The sequence below is a fragment of the Gekko japonicus genome, unplaced genomic scaffold (genome assembly GCF_001447785.1).
Source record: "Gekko japonicus isolate JY-2015 unplaced genomic scaffold, Gekko_japonicus_V1.1 scaffold1257, whole genome shotgun sequence".
Classification (NCBI taxonomy): Eukaryota; Metazoa; Chordata; class Lepidosauria; order Squamata; family Gekkonidae; genus Gekko; species Gekko japonicus.
Window position 1 is genome coordinate 346,194 of NW_015163640.1, and position 20,862 is coordinate 367,055.

At 45.9% G+C, this 20,862-nt stretch overlaps 1 protein-coding gene across 1 annotated transcript in view; it reads right to left on the reverse strand.

Annotated features, from left to right (window-relative positions):
* PAPPA (pregnancy-associated plasma protein A, pappalysin 1) overlaps positions 1 to 20,862 on the reverse strand; it is a 403,905-nt gene that overhangs the window by 240,379 nt on the left and 142,664 nt on the right. The window contains exon 7 of the mRNA XM_015407600.1: positions 14,035 to 14,542. Coding sequence (XP_015263086.1) covers positions 14,035 to 14,542 — 508 coding nt within the window. The remainder of the gene's footprint in view (positions 1 to 14,034; positions 14,543 to 20,862) is intronic.

The window sequence follows — 20,862 nt, forward strand, 5'->3', positions numbered from 1 at the left end:
CAGGGCCTCAGTAGCGCATACCATCCAGAGACCGACGGACAAACCGAAAGGGTTAATCAAACACTTGAGCAATATCTTCGTTGTTTTACTAACTACCAACAAACTGATTGGTGTGACTTGTTGCCTCTTGCTGAATATTGTTATAACAATACGTTACATAGTTCTACTGGGATGTCCCCTTACAAGGCTGTCTCTGGTTATGATAGCCCCCCTCTTCCCTTTTTGGGGGACACTGTTGCTCCTAAGGGGGGGGATGCTGGTTCCTGGTGTAAATCATTGCAGGATGCCTGGCCTTTGTTGTGTCAAACTCTTGATGCTGCTAAAGCAGCCTATAAGGCTCAGGCGGATAGGGGTCGGGTGGTGGGATTGGATTTAAAACCTGGGGACCTTGTTTATGTTTCTACAAAAAACATCAAGATGCTACGCCCTAGTAAAAAACTGGGCTGGAAGTTTATTGGGCCTTTCAAGGTCCGTAAGGTAATTAACAATGTTGCTGTAGATATTGAATTGCCTAAAAACCTTCGTGCCTTGCATTCTGTTTTTCACATGAGCCTGTTGAAAAAGGATCCTGGCTCGTCTCCATGGAGACCTTCGGTCACTCCCCCTCCTCCTATTATACTTGAAGGGGATGAACATTTTGAAATCGCTAATGTGCTTGATTCCAAACTTAAGCGTGGTAAGCTCTGGTATCTCATCGAATGGGTGGACTTCGGACCCCAGCACCGCGAATGGGTGGAAGAAGGGGATATTCGGGCCCCTTATCTGATTCGTGAGTTCCACAGGAAGTTCCCGGACAAACCGGGAGGTCTCCCGCCCAAACCGGGAGTTCTCCCGCCCTGCCCGGGAGACGGTTTTTAAGGTGTATTTTTGAGGGGGCAGTATGTCAGCAAGCTGCCATGGTGTTCTGTGTTACTTGTATCTTTGTACAGTTGCTCACCCCCCCCCCTGCCTGTTCGCCAGTATTTTATTCTGCTGTAATGCCTAAGCCAAACAACTGGAGGATGTATTGGGGGAGTTCGCTTCACTGCCAGCTTGTTGCTTTTAGAGCCTGGGAACTGCACCTGTGTTATGTCTGGAAATAGCCTGGTTCTCAGGGAATGAGCGCGAAACCGTTTTCGTTCACCCGCCAGCGGGAAAGTGACCCATTGGTTCGGTACCTGTTTCAAATCCCTTTATTATGCTTGCCCTAACCGTTTGTAGTCAGTTCTAACAAAGAACGTGTTTGAGTATCTTTCCAATGCTTTGAAATAAAATCTTGCTGTTTAAAACGTGGATTTATTCTCGATTGAAGTCAATGGGCTTAGAAGGGTGTAACTCTGAGCGAGACTGCATTGTAAGGAAGCAATCCTAAGCAGGTCTGCTTGGAAGTATCCCCCCTTTTATTCAGTGGGGCTTACTCCTAGGGAAGTGTTACTAGAATTGCACTTACAGGCCTTTTTTTGCCATCAAGGCATAGCTGATGTATGGTGGCCCTTAAGATTTTCAAGGCAAGAGATGCACAGAGGTGGTTTGTAATTGCCTACAGCATCCCTTGGTGGTCTCCTATCCAAATACTAACCAGGGCTTAGCCAAGCCTACAGATCAGGAATGGAATGGAGATGTTGATAGCTCAATTTCAATGACAGTTTTCCAGTTGGTGGGCGTTTAAAGTTTTATATGTAGCCAAAATATCTCCTCCTCATCTCTTTCTGCAGAAGAAGGAATTATTTGATATGCAACTGAGTGTAATAAAATGAAAACTGTCTCCCAGACAAAAAAAAAAGAACTAGGACAGAGAGCATGTATCATTGTAACCTGTGTAATAGAGAGATTTCTGTCTAGCAGCTGAAATGTTTTTATATTTGTTGAAAGTAATAGCTCTTTACTAATGTTATTGTTTGTTCAGGAGACTTGGGGTTTTAAAATGATATTGATTGCAGTCTGATGTGCTGCTTAGCAAAGAAATGAATGACGTTTCATGAGCATTTGCCCCTGGTATAGTACAAAAATGCTAAAGAAGTCCATTCAACTGGATCAAATACTGTAGACAAAACTGCCCAAAGAAGAGCTCTGTGCAGCATAAAGCCTGTGGACTTTTCCCACTCTATTCAGTGGATCCAATAAAAAACCCTCTCCACTCATCCTCAAGCACCAGGGGTGGATTCAGTACAACCATTCAAAATGGATGGCATGAGCCATACTAAAACCAGATCAGTGGTCCAATGCTGTTTATTGCATCTGGCAGTGGCTTTCCAAAATATATATTTTGCAGTCAGGAATAGAACCTGGGGCCTTGTGTGTGCATTTTGATGCAATCCAACAATTCAAATGAGCATGTGAAATTGAAATCAGGCCACTGACTCATCCAACTGGTCACTCTCCATATGTACGATCCTTTAAGGGAGGGGCTGTGGTTCAATGGCAGAGGATCTGCTTGGCATGCAGAAGGTCCTAGGTTCAATTCCCGGATCTCCAGTTAAAAGGATCAGGTAGTAGGTGATGTGAAAGACCTCTACCTAAAACTCTGGAGAACTGCTGCCAGTCTGGGTAGGCAATATTGACCTTAATGGACCAATGGTCTGATTCAGTACAAGGCTTCTTCATGTGCTCAGCTGAGAATGACTGTCCCTGCAGCCTTTTATATGCAAAGCAAGAGCTGTACACTAAACCGTCACGTAGACCATTGGCCCACCTAGCTCGGTAATGTCTACTTTGACACACAGTGACTCACGGCATCTCAGAGAAAGATCTTTTCCATAACCTACTACCTGAGATTTATTAAATTGGAGATGACAAGGATAGCCACCCACAACCTCGTGATACAAAGCATGGGCTCAGCTGCTGAGCTAAGGACCACCTCCAAGTATAATCACAACAGCCTGCAACCTTCCTTGGCAATGGAAAGTCCTGTATTAGATGCTCAATACTTCCAGTCCTGGATCACCCTGTGAGTGGAATCAGAAAGCCTTGTTTTGAGATACTGTATGCCTGACCCAGTAACAGTGAAGAAGTGCTTGCAGTTGTACTAGAGTGGCGAGACAAGGCTGGTGAGACCCTGTTTCAAATCCTCATGGTCCAGTTATGAAGCTTTCTAGGTGATCCTGGGCCAGTCACTCTCTCTTTCCAAGTTATCTCAGTAGGTTATTGTGAGGATAAAATGTAGTGAGGGGAGAACTGGGTATGCCACCTTGAGCTACTTATACAAATGACAGGAGCAAGAATCAAGCAGAGATTAATCTGATAATTCCAGCCTCTAATAGCTGCGTGATCATACCATCCTCACTTTGAATCCAGTCATCCTCCTAGTGAAGACCCACCCAACTCCACCCCAACCAAGAAGAAGAAATCAAAGATAGATGTGACAGTCAAGAGAGCATCCACTCTCACAATTTGGAACTCCACTCAGTTGTCTGCTGTGAAGTAACCATAATGAACACAAATGCCAACATGTTGTAGGAACTCCTCTGACAAAGCAGAAGACATTTACTTTGAAACCATTCTCCGCCATTGCTTCCCACCAGGCTTCTCTCCCCTTCTTATTGCTTCTGGTCCTTCCAAATCCTTCAATGCACCATTGATCTGTCTTTTTCCTGAGCCCCTTTTCTGGTGTCATTCCAGCTGGAATTCCTTGCATAACTTCTTCAATAGACTTCCATCATCTAATCATTCCACATGACCTAGCTACCTTAACCTTTCTGGAGCAATTAATGGGCCTCATTGGCATGCACCTGCTACACACACAACCAAAAGGTATGCCCAAAAGATGGGGTTCAAAACACCCTGTTGCAATTGACAGCTGCAATTTTATTGTATTCCTCACTGCCCCAGATGCCATGCCACTGGTCATTTTAGTGAACAGTAAAAACCATTTTTCCCAGGTCTTCAATTATGAACCTGCTGGGCTATGAACTCTTGTCATCTACTGCTTTTGAGATCCATTTGATGAGACTGTTTTATTGGTATTTTGATTTTGTATTTTTGTTTTTAATAGGCATCAGCTGCCTTGGGGAACTGTCGATAGAAAGCAGGGTACAGTTGTTGTTTTTTTAAAGGAGAACAAAAAAACAACAGCAGCAGCAGTATTTACATACATTATTCATTCCTCATCTTCCTCATTGTCGTCATCATCATCATTTATCACCACAAGGCAAGAGCTGTACCCTTTCCCCTACATATGGGAAAGACCGATGCATGATGTTGCTTATTCAGCACTATCTCCAATTTTGTAGAGAACAGAGGAGTCCCAGCTCACATGAAGTTGCCTGGATGCATTTTGACACTAACATAGGCCAAATATTGTTTTGGGCTTTCGTGTCTCTATCCATTACTCTTTCCTGCAGAATGGAGGACATGATTAATATCCATAATCCAGCTATTTTACGCTTCTTGGCCCAGCCCCACACTTGCCTGCTTCTTTAAGATGCAGCAAAGAGACTGTTTAGAAAGCTAAACATGCAAGGAACCAGCTATTCTTAACATTTATACCCCTTGCCTTTTAATTACCTTTTTGTGAAATGAGTAAGGGGTATCGATCACCCTAACTTCTGTGTTGATGAGATGCTGGAAAAGGCCCTTATTTGCTGCATAGCTCTGACTCAAGGCATTGGCCCCAATGTGAAATGAGAGCAGGGCATCAAAAGGGTGGAGTTTCTTTCTTAGGGTGTTTCCAGTTGCTCCTGAAATGAATACTGAGTTTCTTTGCTGGTATTTTAACTCTACTGTTGCTGGGTCCCATAAGCTTTAATCAGCTAGCCAGGGTGATAAACCAGCTAAAACCTCAAACCACATTTTAAAATTTCCTCTCTGTCTGTTGGGGTTGGGGTGGCTGACAAAAGGCAAAGGCCCTGGGTATTGGGGCTCTTGAAAGACCTCATAACTACATAAGATCACACTGCTTGATGTTTCAGAAATTAATATAGGGTCACACTTGAAATGCCTCCCAATTCTCACATCAAGGATAGCTAGCCAGCTTTTCAAATTTCCCCTCCAGTTGCTAGCTGGCAGGGTGCTCTTAGCATGTTTCAGTTTAACTTTGTAGATCACATAATGATCAATGATGCAAGCCCCCACCTGCAGTTAGAAGGGATACAACGCAGACACAAGTTGGCATAACTAGCTCTTTGTTGGAAAAGGAACTTAGACCATGTGCATTTACAGCATGAATCCTTCATGATCCCATATGCCCTTTGAAGCTGTACCGAAACGCTTCTTTTTTAGGCCCTGCAGGGAGGGTCATTCTAGGACATCCAGATCAGGAACTTCCTCATTTTCCCACCCCTCCCATGCCTATTCATCGTGGAAGTTTCTGTTTCTTTCCTACCACTTCCTGCCCCCTCCTTTTAAACAAAATGTTATGAGAAGCATAGTTGAAGATAATGAAGACAATTTTTGTCTGAATCCAAAGTTAAAAAGGGGAGGCTGGAACGAGGGGTGGGATTTTGTAAATAAAAGAAAGACGTCAAAACTCAGGCGTCTTTGCACTGCCCTGTTATTTCAGCTGCTGTCAGATCTTTCTGCTGTTTGGACAAGGCCAGAGAGAGAGTGCTCACACAGGTGCAAATGCAACACGACAAGTCTCCTGCCTCTCTCTCGTCAACATAAAGTAGCGTGAAAAGCCAAGAGCACCAAAAGATGTGTCTGCTGCAAAGACCTGCTTGCTCTGGAGGAAAGATGGTTTGGATCCTGCAACAGCAAAGTAAAGTTGATGGCACATTGTGGTATTCATGGACCACTCTGAACTGTCACTTTTTAAAAATGTCATCATATGTCTTCTGTATATCATTGGTGTGAGCCCATTCGCATTGATGGCACTCCCAATTCATTTGTATGTTTTGAACAATGTCATGTCATTTAAAGCAGCCTGAATAACCCTGAGTAGCCTGATCTTGCTAGAGCTTGGAAGATAAGCAGTGTCAGTCACGGTTAATACTTGGATAGGAGACCATCAAGAGATATTAAGGGTTACTGTGCAGAGGAAGAAGAAGAGGAGAAGAAGAGATTGGATTTATACCCCACCCTTCACTACCCAAAGTAGTCTCAGAGCAGCTTACAAACTCCTTTCCCTTCCCCTCCCCACAACAGACCCCCTGTGAGGTAGGTGGGGCTGAGAGAGCTCTTGACAGAAACTGCTCTTTTTCAAGAACAGCTCTTATCAGAACTACGGCTTGCCCAAGGTCATCCAGCCAGGTGCAAGTGGAGGAGTGGGGAATCAAACCCGGTTCTCCCAGATTAGAGTCCACGCACTTAACCACGACATCAAAGGCAATGGCAAACCAAAGGCAATGGCAAACCACCTCTGCTCATCTCTTGTCTGAAAAACCCAAAGGTCCTGGAGTCGCTATGAGTGGGTTGCAACTTGATGGCCTGCAATTACAACGCTTCTGTCCTCGATCCATTCCAGTCTGGCTTTCGCCCAGGTCACGGGACGGAGACAGTGCTGGTTGCCCTTACTGACGACCTTTGGAGGCATCTGAATCAAGGCAGTGTGGCGGCACTGTTGTTGTTAGATCTGTCAGCCGCATTTGACATGGTCGACCACCAGTTGCTGACCCACCACCTCGCCAACTTGCTCTTCAATGGCTTGCCTCTTTTCTCCAAGGTTGGGGACAGAGGGTGGTGAACAGCAGTCCCGGAGGCACACACTTGAATGTGGTGTGCTTCAGGGGGCAGTGCTTTCCCCGATGTTGTTTAACATCTATATGAGCCCCCTCACTCAGATTGCCAGGAGGTTTGGGCTGGGTTGCCATCAATATGCTGATGACACCCAGCTCTATCTGATGTTGGGTGGCTGGTCGGGCTCCGACCCAGAAGATCTGAACCGGGCACTACAGGCCGTGGCTAGGTGGCTCAGAGTGAGCCGGCTGAAACTAAACCCAATGAAGACAGAGGTCCTGTGCCTGAGTCGGACGGACTGGGGTTGGGGCTCCTTCTCCCAACCTTCGATGGGGCGCCGTTAGTGCCAGCATCGGAGGTTAGAAGTTTGGGAGTACTCCTGGATCCCTCATTAACTATGGAGGCCCAGGTGGCAGCCACTGCCAGATCAGCATTTTATCATCTTAGGCTGATTCTGCAGTTGGTTCCCTTCCTCAGCCGCAATGACCTGGCTACAGTGATCCACGCGACAGTCACCTCGAGGTTAGACTACTGTAACGCTCTCTACATGGGGCTGCCTTTGGTGCAGATCCGGAAGCTGCAGCTAGTGCAGAATGCAGCGGCCAGGCTGATGATGGGTCTCCCCAAATGGGAGCACATCCAGCCTGGGCTGTAAGCGCTGCACTGGCTGCCAATAGCATACCGAATCCATTTCAAAGTGCTGGTACTTACCTTTAAATCCCTATATGGCCAGGGTCCGACTTACCTGAGGAACCGCCTTTCCCCACATATATCCCCAAGAGCACTTCGGTCCGGGGCGCAACATCACCTGGTGGTTCCAGGCCCCCAGGAGGCAAGGCTCACCGTGACTAGGGCCAGGTCCTTTTTGGTGGCGGCCCCTACCTGGTGGAACGAGCTCCCGGAGGAGATCAGGGCCCTGCGGGATCTTATGCAGTTCCGCAGGGCCTGCAAGACGGAGCTCTTCCGCCAGGCTTTCACATAGGGGCCGCCACTACCACCACCACCAATGATGTGGACAACATCGGGGTTAAGGATGGCCCGGGAAGATCTGCCACAATTTTGCGCGATTGATATTATCGGACTTATTTGCTTGGGATCAGCTATAGGACAACATCATCCCCAGAGAACTGTTACCATCATTGTATTTTTTCAGGGACCATTTCAATGGAATATTATTGTTGTTGTGACTAATTGTTACTAATGTTTTTATTGCTTTTATCCTGTTTTTTATGAGCTTTGCCCCTTGTAAGCCGCCCTGAGCCCACTTTGCGGAGAGGGCGGGGTAAAAATCCCAACAAATAAATAAATACATTACGATGATGTCATTTAAATGCACCTCAAAAATGACATAAATATAACAGGCAAAAACTGGTGCAAGAAAACAGAAAATGACCTGAAAGCAGATACTACTGGGTTAGATTCCCACAAGGGAGAAGCAAAACTGAAACAGATATTTCCAGATAAAAAAATAACAGAGATTATATATCTAATAGTATCCCCACTTAAGCTAAGAAATGGTAGGATGTTTCCCAAATTGTATTCACTCATCCCCCCCCCCCAGATTTAGAGTTCCTAATTTCCTGGCTTTTTAGAATAGGTTCATGAGATATCCTCCATGGCTCCATTTGTTATATCTCAGTTTTGTGCAAGGTGCTGTGCATGTACAGTTTTGGCAGCTCACCTCCCCCCCGCCCCTGACTTGCATTAGTGGTGGAAGACAGGGATCATGGTACTTGACTCAGGTGTGTGACTGAAGAATAAGAAGCTTGTGTCTCTTTTGCACTCTCTGTGTTATCCCAGGACTATTCCTCCTCATGAGAGAGGATGAATCCATTAAGCACATGGGCTAAGGTGGCCCCTCCAGTGGAAATGACTTCCCAGAGGAGCGGGGGGGGGGAGCATTTTCACATGTGGAACATGGCTGTCATCAGGCAGAGACACCAAGAGAGTCAAATAAGGTGTCTCTTCCAAAGGATCGTTCCATCATGCTTCCCTTGAGAGGCACTCTGTGTCTTGACTTAATCTACTTCAGATTATGAGTGCTAACCAGGAGGTCAATTGTGGTTCCGCAATGGTTTTAAGAGTCAGATGGAATCTATTTTCACCGGCCTTCTCCTTCTCCCTGCCCCACTAAAAATCTCATAGCGAGCCAATTTCCTCTATTGCCACCAAATGTTTGAATGGCCTCATTAAATAAGCCACAGCAAAACAACAGACCAACTTATTGCACTCTGCTCTAGACAGAGACAGTGATTTACAAAGCACACTTTATGCTGGGGTCTACACAGGGATGGCCAAATTAAGCAAGAGACTGATGGAGAAGGAAAGATTAAAGCTGGAATCTTATAACAAGCTTCAGTGGAAGTAAACTTCAGTGAACTCAGAGCCAAAACAGATGCAATATGGGGAGACTCGCGATTGTACTTTGCAACATTTTTAGAAATCTAGTAGTAGCTGGCTAGGCCATGGTTCAAACAAGGGACACCCTATGGTAAGGGCAGGGGTTTATCCCTTCCAATCCACAGGTGGGGCCTTGAGATCTCTTGGAATTACAACTGATCTCCAGACTACATAGATCTGTTCCCTTAAAGAAAATGGCTGCTTTGGAGGGTGAACTTTTTGGCATTATAGCCCACTGAGGTCCCCCCCCCCGGCTCTCCCCAGGCTCTACCCTCAGATCTTCAGCAAATTCCCAACCTGGAGTTGGCAACCCTACCCAGTACAGTTTCACTAGTTGACCCCCCACACACACACTGTAAATTATGGTTGCCAGCTCTAGGTTGGGAAATACCGGTAGATTTTGGTGGTGGAGCCTGTGGAGAGGGGGGTTTAGAGGGGAGGGATCTCAGTCATACCGTATATCCTCCAAAGTAGCCATTATCTCCAGGGGAACTGATCTTGATAGCTTGGAGATCCATTGTAATACTGGGAGATCTCTAGGCCCCACATTGAGGTTAGCAACCCTAGTAATTAGCTCTGGAAAGGAAAAGACAGGCACCCCTGTTTTGCACAGGAGGTGGAGTGGCTTTGTTTGGAGAACCCATGTGACAGTACAATCCTTTTCCATGCAACCCCTCCTCCATTACTTTTAGGGGCCCCACATGATGGCCATGAAGCTCACTGAGCGACCTTAGGCCAGTCACCCACTGTCTCAGCCTGACCTCCACTGATCTGACCTAGCTTGTGGAGTGCAGAGTGACCTCAGTATTCACCCTGTAACACACAGGATTGTACTGTAAAATATCCAAAAACAAATCAGACTGATAGCTAAACGTAGAGAAACAAAACTGGATTGTTGATAATGCTGTGAAAAATACCTCCAAAACGTCTCAATATTTTTAGTCTTTACAATGCCCCCCCCCCCCCTTTGGCTACTCAGTCTACATTTTTGAAAGGAAGTTATTTTTAAATCTGTTGAGTAACAAATATCTGCCAGATATGTTTCTCCACTCAATCAAGCTAAACAAATGGCATTTGCTATTCCTGGGAGATTTCTGGTGTTTCTCATACACTGAATTTACAACCCAAAATAACATCTCTGTGAAACATCACAGCGAGAAACATTCCTCACAAGGTGATGCACAGCATAATGTATTCACTGCATTTCTGAAGACGTGGACTTGTGGTAATTTCACCTGACCAAATGATATCACTCCAACAAGAAAACATTATTTTGTGAAACAGGGCTACCCATAGAGAACTGACTGGTTGGTAGACTCCCCAGGCATGTGCAAAAACTGTCACTTCATTTAACTTACAAAGACCCCCTAAAAACAACAACAATGAGGATTTGAGTACACTTCAAGACAGGGGTCCCCAACCTTTTTGAGTCTGTGGGCACCTGTAATATTTTAACACAGTGTGATGGATATAGCCACAAAACGGCTGCTATAGGAGGTAGAACCAAACCAGCCATGTAATAATGAGGATCCTTAGGCTGTGGTGGCAGCTGCTTTGTCAAAGCAACATTCTAAAAAATGTACACAGCCAATCAAACCTCCAACAGCAACCAGAAGCCTTTGTGGGCAAAAGCCCCCCCTGCCCCCTTCCTTAAAACACCTAGTGGTCATCAAGAAAGGTGTTAGAGGGTGGTATGGGCAGCACATGGGGACGGGGGTAAGGAGAGCAGTCGAAAGTCTGTCAATTGGAGAGAAGAGCATGAGAAAGAGAAATAGGCTGACTCAATCCCCTGAAAGTTTATAGTACCTTTGAGGGGGAGATTTGGGTGCGAGGAAATTTTTTCCCTAATTATTTATATTCCCCCATGGTTATTCAATAGCCTCCAGCTTGTCACTCCAATCAGCAATCCTGACTTGATGGTCAAAGGCTCACTGGGTGAGAAGACAAGGTCAATCACCAAATGAAGCCAGATTTCCTGCACATTGGGGGGGGAGGGCTCTACCTACACAGAAAAAAGTATAAATTAAATGAAGAGAAACTAATTCTAGGTATTTTTTAATGGAACATGGATTATTTGTCACAGGGCAGTTAATTGCTGTGCATTCTGTATCTCAGATAGCTTGGATTTTTCTTTTAAAGAGTTAAGGTTTTTCCTCCAGGAATCTTTCTATCATCTCTGTTATCTGTGATACCTACATGGAGTATCGAAGTTCAGAGCAGTGTACCTCTGAGGTGGAGATATACTAAGTAGAGAATTCACATTCATGCAGGATTTATAAGCTTTAGAGGAGAATTTGGCTGCTGGAATCCTGGGCTAGATGGACACTGGGCTAATTAGTGGACTTCTTCAAAAGACTTTATGAAATCTTCCCTCTTCCCCCTTCCATGCCAACATTTGGGTGTTCTTGGCACTAATCTCAGGGCCAGTACAGGAGCTGAGACAATCCGTTCACCACCACAAGCAGAAAACCGGGGTGAAGATCTGCATCTCATTTGGGGTAGAATTGTATGTTTTTAATTTCCTTTTTACGGGTGGGTCTGGCAGCCACATTTGAATGTTTGAAACCCAAATGTCCCTCTGGCTGGCTGGGCTTCCGAAAACAAGACGACAGACAGACAGATTCTGGAGATGGATGAGCGAGAAGGAATGTCATAGCAGGGCAGCTGTGGCTATGAATGTTAGCAACAAACGGCATTTGAGGATGGAGACAGAAAATCAGACTCTTCACCCAGCAGGGTTCATGTTATCTCAAGCCTCTGTGCACAGAGCCAACTGCGAGTCAGCAGGAGGCTGTCTTGGCTGCCATCAGAAGGGCCTCTCGGAGGGTGCTTTCTACCAACCCTTTGCTGCTGGCTCATAACTGCGACCCACACTGGAAACAGCTGTAGCACTGACTGCAGAGCATTGTCTTTTACCACCAGGGATTTTCTGTTAATTCCTATTGAATAATGGTGGGAAAAATCCCAACCCAGAGGTATAAGTAGTGCTTAAAGCCCATGACTCAAACCTGTAGGTCAGGCGTTGGGGCAGGGATGCAGTGTGTGCCTTGAACTAAATCTCACAAGAGCCAGACTCTGGTATCTTGCAGCCTCAGCCACTAGTGCCATGTTTCAGCCAACGAAGTGTCAGAGGCTGTTTCTCAAAAGGCACTATCTAGACTGCAAGAGGGCTTTTCTATGCAGGCAATAGAGTTGCACTGTACTAAATGTTCCACAAAGTTATTTAGATAAATTACGAGGGACTGTGGTTTATGCTACTGTGTATAGCTTGCTGAAACGAGAATCCTACTGTATAATTTTTGTATCATTTAATGTGTCATATTAATAGTTATGCTTTGGTTTAGTTCTGTTTTTAGATTTCTGATTGGTTCTACAACCATAATTCCTATTGCATCATTCATCGAGTGTCCCATCCTGTTGATTGTATTGACCTACTCTGTGTAATCCACCTTGAGTCCAAGTGAGAAAGGTGGGCAATAAATAATGCAAATAAATAAACAAGACTGGTCTAGTGGCCTGACTGAGCACTCAGTCAGCTGACCCTTCTTCCAAGCACCAATCCAGCTCCACCAAACTCTATAAAGCCAAGTTCTGAGACTAGAGCCTTTAGTCTGAGCAATTTATCTCTTTGGAAGAATTCTCTTCTTAGTTAGGTCGGTCTGACCTTTTGCCGGCCCTGGATTATTCTCCTTTCATCTTCAACTGTTGCTTTTGGACCTGGACTTCCTGCCTGACTTGGACTCAGTTAACCACTTCTGACCATTCTGTTCACTGGCTGCCACTTCTATCTGCCTGAAACTGCACCTCATCTCTGGCCCCATCCAACAGTCTGCCAGTTTCATAGTCTTCGAAATCTGACCCCTAAGAAACCTTGACACCGCTTGGCAAGCCTTCTCTCTGCCTTATAAACACTTAACACCATAATCTTAGAAGTGCAAAGGCTGACTGAAGCATTCAGTGATGAAGAAAGGATATTCTAAACAAGCTCAGAGGTACTTTTTTGTGTTTTGTATTTTCTAATCATGCATCTTAGCATTGACTCAAATTAAGCACAGGTCCCCAGAAACACATAAAGATATGACACCTTCCTATACTGACCATTGGCCTAATCAAGGTCACTGAGTCTACTCTGACTTCCAGTGACTCTCCATCTCAACAAGAGGCCCTTCACATACTGTCTAAACCCTTTCACTGGAGATGTTGGGGATTGAACCTGGGCCTTTCTGCATGCCTGACTGTACAATGTGTTGTTCCCAGGTCTGTCCCCAGGTCCATCTTGGGTCTTGTGAAGCTTACAAGTGCTGGGAGTTCCCAGCTGAAGTTTTATTCCCAGGGGCACAGGGGTCTGATTTGGACTGGGGGGGGGGGTTATACAATCCGCCTAGCATTGCCAGATCCAGGTTGGGAAATACCTGGAGATTTGGGGAGTGGAGTCTGAAAGTGGCAGGGTTTGGGGAGGGGAGAGACTTCAGTGGGGCATAATGCAATAGAGTCCACCTTACAAAGCAGTCATTTTCTCCAGGTAAACTGATCTCTGTTGCCAAGAGATCAGTTGCAATAGTGGGAGATCTCCAGCCACCACTTGGAAGTTGGCAACCCTAAAACCCCTATGCTGTTACCATGACCCGAAATGGCACATATGTTTCCCCAGTGAGCCAAATAGTGGCTCCAAGGGGCTGCTTCAGGTCAGGGAAAGTGGTGTGAGGAGACTGTAAACCCCCTTAACCTGCATTCTCAAACCAAATCTGCTCCTCCCCACCCCAAAGCTGGAGTATCACATTTCACTCAGGAATTTCCATCTCAGGCTTTCTTTAGAAACCAAGAATGATATATCACACAGTTAAGTCATTTCGATCATCCCAGACATAGTGCTTTTCCACAACGTTGCATTCTTGATGCAGGCCACAAAACCAGCAGATAGCCTGCACTAACAAACAGCAAGAAAAGTTTATTTTTTCCCTAAAGTGTTTTTTTTAAAAAAATCAGTCATTTACAATGCATAACATCAGAATCCGTCCCATTGCTCCAGCTTTGGATACTCACGTGTCGATGAATTTCCGGCTGAGGTCCGAAATGATGAATGAAGAGCCTTTTTGAAAGGGAGGGTCCCGGACAATTTTGTACCCAATGGGCTGGCAGTCAGTGCACAGCCCACTCTGTGGGATAGAGTTAATCATGGCAGCATCAATCTCCAGCTGCTCATCTAAGGTATAAATCTGGATGCCGTAGACTTCCTCGTTCACCTTCTTGGGATCCAGTCGGATGGTCATGGGGACGTCACAGAAGAAGTTCTGAGGCCCAAGGGAGATATTCTGCCCGCTAACCAGCAAGAGCTTGATGTCATTCACTGCTTCACTGGAATCCCACTCCTCTGAGACGTAAGTCACCCAGATGGTCAGAGACTCTGGGATCACCGGGTATTGAAACTCTAACTCCAAATAGCAGCCTTGGGGTTCAGGACAGGCTGGGGGGACAGTTTCCTTGATAACTGCTGAGTTGGGACTCCAAGTCCTAACACTGGGATTACAAGGTTGCTCTACATCAGGGTGACCTTGAAAGCAGAAAGAGAAAGGTAGAGTGAAGAGAGAGAAAAAACCCAGCAGAAATCTTAGCAAAATCACAGTCTGTGAGATTTTTCATGTGGGCTGAGATCCCTAAATTCAGAGACAAAATTCTTTTCCTCCTTTTTTTCCTTTTTGGCCTATAGCACAAAAAGTGCTTTTTAAACAAGATGCCATTAGCATGTGTCAACATTTTGTTTTTTATTGCCATCATTAAACATGTCCTTGAAATGCAAGAAAAGCCATGGCTCCCCTTCATACATTAATCAGCCTGCTTTTTTTTTTTTTTTTTGCATTGCTCTTGAACCCAAAGTTGCTATCACTTTTGGTAAACAGCACATGAGTGCCCACCACCACACTCCAAGCTTGGGGGTTTCCCTTCTGGGCAGCCCAGAACAAGCACAAACTGGTCTCTGAGTTGAGGGGGAGTGGGTGTGCCTTTTGATTCTACACTGGAGGTGGGAAGTGCTGTCAAGTCACAGCTGACTTATGGCAACCCCACAGGGTTTTCAAGGCAAGAGATATTCAGAGTGGTTTGCCATTACTTGCCTCTGCATAGTGATCCTAAACTTCCTTGGTGGTCTATCCCCCAACTAATCAGGGTTCTTTCTGCATTTGCCTGCCACTCCAGATTTTCTTAGTGTTCAAGTCGAGGCGATATAAGTCTGTGGCAAAACAGTATCCAAAAAACCTGGGGCAACAGGGGGCTGAAACTGGGTGGACAACTGAAGGGAGGTAACATAATGCAGAATGGGGGGGGGGAAGGGATAAAAAGAAGGCTGGATTCGATTGTGTGCAGAATTGCTTGGAGGACACCGCAGCAAACATGAATTAAAAGGAGAGTGAGGAAAGAGCCCAGGGCTGACCCTGCTTAGCTTTTGAGATCTGATGAGATCTGATGAGATCTGAGGTATATAAATGTGTGCAAATAAAGACTAAGTCATTGTGTGGTACATAAGCCTGATATTGCTTACAGTATGGCTGTGGAGGCACATATTCAACAGTCAGTAACACTGTTGGCCGGGCTTCCAAGAGTCACTATGGGTGCCTAGACATTCTTACCACACCTCTCAGACTGAAAAATAAAGTGCCCTGTAACTATTTAGAAACATTTTATTTTCACTTCAAACCTGAGAATACTGAGACAGCAGCCCTGTGCAGATGTTCTCAATCTAGGTACAAGAGATGGGTGACTGGACTGTGGTGTAGGCACCACCCATGACAGCTATGCTTTCATTGTACCCAGTGTACACAACCAGTGCATGCATGTTTCTATATGTGTAATCTGAAACACTGGAAAATGGAGGGTCCCAAGTCTTGTGTTCAGAGATATATACACACAAGCTCTGTAAGCAAAGTATATAATGAATGAGTGGAAGTCAGGTACAGAACTTTTTGGCTCAGTCTTGCCCCTCCCCTATGCATTCATCTAGATTTAGAACTTCTGCACTTCTCGTTTGCATCCCATATATCCAGAGAGAGAGAGAGCGCAGAAGGGTGAGAATAGAGTTGCCATCATTGGGTTGGGAAGTTCCTGGCCTGGGGAGGGTAGAGTTTCTCAAGGTCACGGACCTCAGCAGGGTATAATGGCACCAGAGTCCATCCTCCAAAGCAGCCATTTTCTCTGGGGGATCTACAAAGTCAGTTGTAATTCTGGGAGATTTTCAGGCCCATCTGGAGGTTGGCAACTCTAGGTGCTAAGCATGGAGATGGAAGATAGATATTGTCAGCTGCCAGAGATTTTGGCAAGAGCTCAGTGACAGTCAGCCAAAAGTTCTATGAGCCCCTGTCTACACCTTTCAAAAAAACAAGCTGAGATTGTGCACTTTGAAACAGAGGGTAGAAACCTTGAACCATGGGGAAAGGTAGGATATAAATGTTTTAATAAATAATAAAAAATGCTTGAGGATACATGGTAGAGGGAGCATGTTTGAACTCTCCCCAAATTATAAACGCTCCTCACAGTCAGAAAACTAGCTCAGGATGTCTCCCCGACAAGCTACTTTTCTGTGTGCATGGAGGTTAGAACATTGGGAACACTGAACCATATGGTTTCCCCAAAATACAGTCTGAAGTGGTGGAGTCCCAGGAGAGGTGCATCCCAACCAGTACATAAAAAATAAGAAATTGTATGCCAACGCAAGTTCTGCTCTGCAGCTCAATGTGAATGAACTAAACTTATTTTTAAATTGTGGTTCCCCTTGCCTCCTCAGTGGTGGAGGCTTATGCGTTCCTTCTCTCTTGAGCTTAACTCCACAATTGCAGAACAAAAAGGCTATATGATCAAAAAGCTAGTTCTGACCATTTCCATTCTATGGGACAGGGATACTACTCTCTAATGAAGCCTTCTGGGAAAAAGAGAAGCATGATCTCTGTGGGAAAGGACTTCATCTAGAAAGGTCCAAAGCACAGAGAACAGGCAACCTAAGGCAGCAGAGTCTGGCAACAAGGTGATAAACAGAGAACTGAAACAAATAGGCTGAAAGCAGCCAAATGTAGCAGAGGGAAGAAACAAGGTTAGGGTTGCCAGCCCCAGATGGGAGTGGGGAATCCTCCAGTTTGAGTTTTGCCCCAAAATCATAGAGTTTTGCCCAAAATACCAGAGCGTCACTGCACGACGTCTCTGGCGTGATGATGTCACTGCTGCGTGACATCATCACACCTGGGGCATCACGCAAGGTGACATCATCCTGCCCCCTGCACTCCCGGAGAGCTCCCTCCCACCCCCTGCCAGAGAGCAAAAGAAAGCCTGGCAACCCTAAACAAGGTACATGTATTTTGTTGACTGTGGTGATGCAAAAACAGGAGTGAGACAATGAAGAAAGGGTATACAAAGAGCCAGGGTGCAATACTGCTACTCTTGCATTGTGGACAATTCTTGGGTTGCGTAACGTTACCAACCTCCAGGAGGGGCTTGGAGTTCTCCCAGAATCACAGCTGATCTCCAGACTACAGAGGTCACTTCCCGTGGAGGAAATGACAACTTCGGAGGGCAGACTCTATAGAACTACCTCGCTGATGAGCTCCCTCCCCTCCTCAAACTCTCCCTCCCCCAGTATTGCCCTCAAATCTCCAGGAATTTGGCAACTCTACACAGTGCATGTAAAGTGCTGTCAAATCATAGCTAACTTCTGGCAACCTCTCTAGGGTTTTTAAGACAAGAGACCTTTAGAGGTGGATGGCCGTTGCCTGCCTCTGCCTAGCAACCCTTGACTTCTTTGGTGGTCTCCCTTCCCAGCACTAACCAGGGCCAGCCTTGCTTAGCTTCTGAGATCTAGTGAGATCTGACCAGCCTGGGCCAGCCAGAGCACGGCAACTGCATTTAGGTGTATGCCTAAATATAAGTAAGGAAAAGTCATGGTTACCAAGTGAAAGGCTGAGCTGGGGATGACGGGGATAAAATTTGAAATCCCTTGGTCACCTTGAAGCCTGAGGATCTAGACAAGCTGTGTGACTTGTTTTCATAAGAACTATGGTTTGGGCCTGGCTGGCATGGAGGCCCAGAGGTGATTTTTGCCTTGGGGTCAACTTGTGGTTCTCAGTAGCTCAACTCTCTGCCATTTTTTCTTCCAAATCCTGCTCAGCTCCCAGACCAAAAAAAAAAAAAATTCTCTTGTAATTTGGAGGTGGGAGGGCATGGAAGAGCAAGAGCCACATCCTGCAGTCAGGAGTAAAATAGCCCAGAGGCTGGTTTATCGCCACAGTGAGAGGACCAGGCCCTATAATCTTCTATGGTGCTTTCTCATTTTCTTCCTATTCCCTTTCATTCTGCTCTGACCTCACGGATGCTGGTCCATCCCCCACCCACCCCACCCCCGCTTCCATCCCAATCTCATTCTTGGGAGGCTTCCTCCATCTCGCCAAAGTTTAATCAGTGTGAGTAGCGAATGCACCACACGGCTCTCTTTATCTTGGAAGGCGTTTGTGTGCGCTGTGTAGACACACGGCTGGGGCCAGCCATTACTTCCTGGAGGACAGCCAGCCATGGAAGCTGTAGCTCTTCCATTCCCAAAATGGTTTCAGGGAAGGTGGAGCAGCATTACTGCACCCCAGCTTCTCAGGGCAAGCAGGAGAAAGAAAAAATGCATCTCAGTGGCCAGAACCCAAAGTGTCTTTGTTAAGCGGCTCTTGCTGCCTTTGGTGCTCGGTCCTTGGAGACTTGTAAAATGCAGTCTTTGTTTTGCTTTTATTGTTAAAGCCACAGCTGTTTAAGCTGAGAGAGACTCAAATTAGTTGGTTTGCTTCCCTAAAATACAGTTTTATTTATTTGCACCATTTTTTTCCACATCTGAAAGTCTCATTCCTGGCTTGCACGACTGCAGAAAACTTACTCAAAACATTAGTTAAGCGGTTTCAAAGTAGGGGGTGGCAATTCAATTGACCAATATGCTAAACTAAATAAGTATCATGTTGTCATTCTGTTTTTCCTCCAAGAAGCTCAGGAAGTGTGTGCGGGTTTCCCTTCCCTCCTTCTATCCTCACAGCAACCCTGTGATGTAGGTGTAAGGCTGAGATTGACTGGGCAACAAGATTGCTAGCCCAGCAGCGGCGCCTGGTGGGAACGTTTGGAGGGCAGGGACATGTTAACTGATGTCACTGTGAACCTGTGACATCAGGGCCAGTGTGGTCCTGGAAGTGTTATTGCCCTGGGCAACACTCTAGGATCCCACCAAATCGATACTTTTACTACAGAGTTTTGGAGGAATCAGAGTGTTGCCTTGCCTCGACAATGTCACTTCTGCGTCTGTGCTGTCAAGACATCATGAAGTGGGAGCACAACATTCCTCCCCACCACCACCCTACCAAGTAGCAGCAGGGGACTAGAGCTGTCAGAGCAGAAGACCTGGCAGCCTTGCTGGACAAGGTCACTCAATGAGTTTCATTCCTGGATGATTTGAACAGCCCTAGTATAAAACTAGAGCCACTACACACAACACCACTTCTGTATTAAAAATAAATAGGATAATGAACCTTGAAACTGTTGGCTGAACATGCACACTCTAACAGCTTCATCTTTCCTGCAACCTCCATGTCCTGTTCAGAGATTACAAGCCCACAATTCTGGCCTTCCACCTGTTCTCCCTTAAGTAGAGAAGAAGAGATTGGCTTTATATCCCACCCTTCACACAGAGTCTCAGAGCAGCTTACAATCTCCTTTCTCTTCCCCTTCCCACAACAAACATCATGTGAGGCAGGTGGGGCTGAGAGAGCTCTGAGAGAACTGCTCCTGAGAGAACAGCTCTGAGAGAACTGTGGCTTACCCAAGGTCACCCAGCAGCTGCATGTAGAGGAGTGGGGAATCAAGCCCATTTCTCCCAGATTAGAGTCCATGCTCCTAACCACTACTTCAAACTGGCTCTAGATTGATTGAAAAGGACATTAGACAAATTTCCATAGGAGAAGTCAGCTACTGACCATGGAATCTAACTGAAACCTCCATGTTCAGAGGCGCTTTTACCAGGGCTTAGCTACATGTTATGAAGTCCTTGTGTTCCATGCATGTTCACACCATTCTTGTTGGCCAGAAGTGCTCTGGGAGTTCTATGCTTGGGCCTTAATTCTCAGGTGTGCAGAGCCCCTATAGGAATTGAGCCCACACAGTCTGGGAATCAAGTTCTCAATCCAAAGCAGCAAGAGCACATCTCGTCAAGAGGACTGGGGTTGGGGAGGGATGTGGAGTATGTGTCATGTAGTTAGGTCCCCGCTGAATGATATTCTAGGGAGTTATAGTTAAGTGGGGGCTGCTGCCTTCATGCCCAGAAGCATCTGGCTGGCTGGTGTTGGAAGCCAAGTGCTGGATTAGAAGGACTCTTCTTATGGCCTTATTGGATTTGACACTCAGCCCATTTCACAGGAAAGAGGAAGGAGGGAATGTATGGAGTTATCTGGGGTCTCTGCAACTTGCATAATCTGCCTAGCCTGCACCTATGTAGTTTTACCTTTACCGTTTCTTCATCAAGCCATTCCCCCTAGAATGGGATCAGCTCTGGGTGAAGACTAACTGCAAGACAGTAGCAGAAAGAAGCTGCACAGAAGGGGAGAGAATTTCTCCTGTGCTTACCCCCCTGCCATCCTCACACCCATAGACACTGATCACTCTGCCTGCTGCATGAAGTGCCCCCCCACCTTCAGCTGTACAGAACTGGAAAGTCCTGAAATTGCTAGTCATTTGCCTCCCTGCCCTCCCCAACAGTTTTTCTCCTCTCGCATGCATTGTCATTTTGCACATTTGCCATCTCCCAAAATTCCAGCCAATGAATTTACTGGAAGGAACGCCCATGTCCAAATTCTTGGATTTTAAGCACACAGA